Consider the following 3,097-nt stretch of genomic DNA (forward strand, 5'->3'; position numbering starts at 1 on the left):
CTTCAGGACTGTAGTGGAGTCGTTGGTAGAAAACTGGTCCGTCAACTTTTCAGTATAGGTCCTCTTTGCTGCCTTAATCTCCTTTGTTAGCTTGTTCCTGGCCTGCTTGTTCAGGTCCCGATCCCCACTCCTGTAGGCCTCTTCCTTGTCCTGGCGTAGTCTCCTCAGCTTTGCAGTGAACGACGGTTTGCTATTGTTGTATGTGCAGAAGGTTTTGGTCTGCACACTCATGTCCTCACAGAAACTAATGTAGGACGTCACAGTGTCTATTTTCTTTTAGGAGTACATTTAAAATATATTATAGCTCACTCGCAAAACATGTAAACATGAAAACACGGTGACGTAGTCAGTCAACACATGTTCCCACGTTTTTTGTTGTAGTTTATTTTTTTAATTTCCTTGAACTCCATATTGTAATATCAGATAACTTGGCATACAGAAACCCATTATATGCAGCACTCAAAACATCATGCTGATTTACTCACCGTTGTCTGTCCTGATAGCTTCTTGATTGCTTCAGTGAGTTTCCTGGGGGCAAGAAAAGAATAAAGATTTTGTATGATCTGACCCATAAAGCTACATGCATTGGGCGTTCTGTGGCTGCTCTGAATAAAAACGCTACATAAAAACGCATAATCCTGCATTTTATGTTGTAGTGTTCAAAATCTCATCGTACAAACGTTCATTGACGAAGCACTGGAAGTTTTAACTGTTTAAAATGAGAGACGGCTGAATTTTTGACCAGGACTTGGAGTTAGTGATGCATGTAACAGGCCCGGGCCTAGAACACTGTCCAAGTTCCCTCCAGAACACCCCACACCACCCCCAACTCCCCGAAACTACGCTGGATACGACGTAGGAAATTCCAAGAAATGAAAATTGGATAAATACAAATAATCCAATGCATCTATTTGTGACTCAACTTTGTTTTGATGGTAAAAATGTGGTTGGTTTAATCAGAAATTCCCTTTAAACATGTTTTTTGTTCGAAATTGTTTGACCGCAATGCATTGTGGTCTGTTTTGGCTAATCGAATTAGCACCGATCCAGGCTAATCTTAAGCGATTTCTGGGATATTTCTAGTGCACTTGATTCGGACAGAACTAGAAATGGGTAAACACACTTTAAAGGAAGCCTGTCTGTCTGTTCATGAAGCCTCGTGTAACCACATGCCATATGTTAAATGGCAATATAATCGATGAGTTTTATGATAAAAGTTACTGTACGCCCAACAAAAATGTGCCATCTGATACAGAGCTCTAAAGCACAAACCTCCTTTTCCAGTATCTTCTTGTTCTTGATGGAATATCATATGTAGAATCCGGTAAGATATATTTCCTTCTTCTTTGATCCATAACGACTTTTTTGAAACAAGAAAAAGCACAAAACCCAACACGAAGGACGCTTTATCACTCCTGTGATGGAACTGAAAGCAGTCTGATTCCGCGCGTGCGCAAAAGGCGTCTTCTTCTACTTGTTCGGACAGGAAGACTGCGAAATGCGTCAACTTCCGCTAGAGGGTCCCAAACCAAAAAGCCAGCATAAAAAGGCGACATATTGTTGCTGCATGCTAGAGCATTGTGACCGGCTTCGAGCGTATGCTGCTAGATTTCAAGCTTTAACAATCAGGGAACAATGAAGTTTGCACTGGTGAGCTGGTCAACCGGCGAGGACAAAGACGCCCTCAGCATTATCCCAACAGCTTGGATTGTTGATTATGATGCGGAAAGCCAAAAAAAGGTCTATTACGTGGAGTGTCGGACAGGCAAGAAACCGACCAATGGATGGATGGTTGAACCGGCGGAGATTCTACATTTAGCAGGCAAGTACTCGTCGTCGTTGTTGTTTTGCTGTCTCTAAAATTTTGCAAATTACAAAAATTATGGTTAAACAAATTAAGTGGCACTAAAATGATCAACTTAAGCGGTTCGCCGTTGGCTAATGTTAAGAGTTTGTTTGTCTTTAATTTTTTTTAATTATTATTATTATTATTATTATTATTATTATTTTTTTTTTATTTTTATTTTTTTAACCGAAAGTGGAAAGGCCTTGGTCATTTTTCTGTAGAATGGCGGATTGCATCAGAAATTCACCTTTGATTTGGGGGTGGGGTTGTTGGTGCAGGATATCAACCTGGGCTCATGGCCCATGCACGTTTCCTTTGTTCCCATTGCCCCGCCATTTTCTCCAAGTAGAACAAGGGTGCTCATTCTGGGCCTTAAGAGCCACCCCTACCCGTGTACTTTAAAACAGTATACATTTCTACCCTGCTTTGTTTTAACGCAACGTTTTGAGTTTTATAATTATTAGCCATTTTATGTTTGCATTAATTTCTGTCTTTCTCCTCTCTTATTTAAAGAAAAAGAGTCCGTACTCAAGGCTATTGAGCAAAAGATGCTGTTGGAGGGCATCACAGAGACCAAGAAAAGAAGAAGAGTGCCAAAGTCTTTCAACAACGCAGAGGAGGAAACTCAAGAAACGGTTCCCAAAAAGGTACCAATATCATCCTTGCTGAAAAGAACTGTTAAACAACTGACAAATTCCATTTTAAAACTGATATCATAATTTCTTTTTCCATTTCCTTAAATGTTTGTTTTTTACCCAGCAGAAAAATTACAGACAACTTGCTGCAAAACGAGCTGCATCTGAAATTCTTCAGACAAACTATGTGCAGAGTTCCCCAATGGAAGAGGAGGTCACAGCTCTAAGGAGAGAAAATGTAAGCTTACAGGAGCAACTGAGTGACCTCACAGCGCAAGTGATGTCATTAAAGAAAGAAAATAGCAGGCTGCGCAAAATGGCAGTTGAAGGTAACTATGTCTCATAGTAATTTCAACATGTCTCAAAATGCATAAATCCTGTAAGCACTTTCTGTCTACATTGTCTGATTTTTCTTTTTCACAGTGTGAACAAAGACTGTTTAACTCTTTAGGTCACTTTGAATTGTGTCATTCTAATCTGTTCACAGAAATTCCATCACTCGTGGGTGCTGTGAAGACCCTCATTTCCGAAAGGGACTCTGCTCAACAACATGAGTCCACACCCTCCAAATCAGCAGCAGTATGTATATTTTTCCAATCAAAATAATACAAAAAAA

The 3,097-nt window shown here is 40.0% G+C and overlaps 1 protein-coding gene across 1 annotated transcript in view; it reads left to right on the forward strand.

The window, feature by feature from the left end:
* Positions 1–13: 13 nt before the first annotated feature.
* LOC112143471 overlaps positions 14–3,097 on the forward strand; it is a 4,180-nt gene continuing 1,096 nt past the window's right edge. Inside the window, exons 1-2 of the mRNA XM_036210109.1 lie at positions 14–2,810; positions 2,969–3,060. Of these exons, the coding sequence (XP_036066002.1) occupies positions 2,684–2,810; positions 2,969–3,060 (219 nt within the window). The 5' untranslated portion in view covers positions 14–2,683. The remainder of the gene's footprint in view (positions 2,811–2,968; positions 3,061–3,097) is intronic.

Source organism: Oryzias melastigma, linkage group LG22, assembly GCF_002922805.2.
Source record: "Oryzias melastigma strain HK-1 linkage group LG22, ASM292280v2, whole genome shotgun sequence".
NCBI lineage: Eukaryota > Metazoa > Chordata > Actinopteri > Beloniformes > Adrianichthyidae > Oryzias > Oryzias melastigma.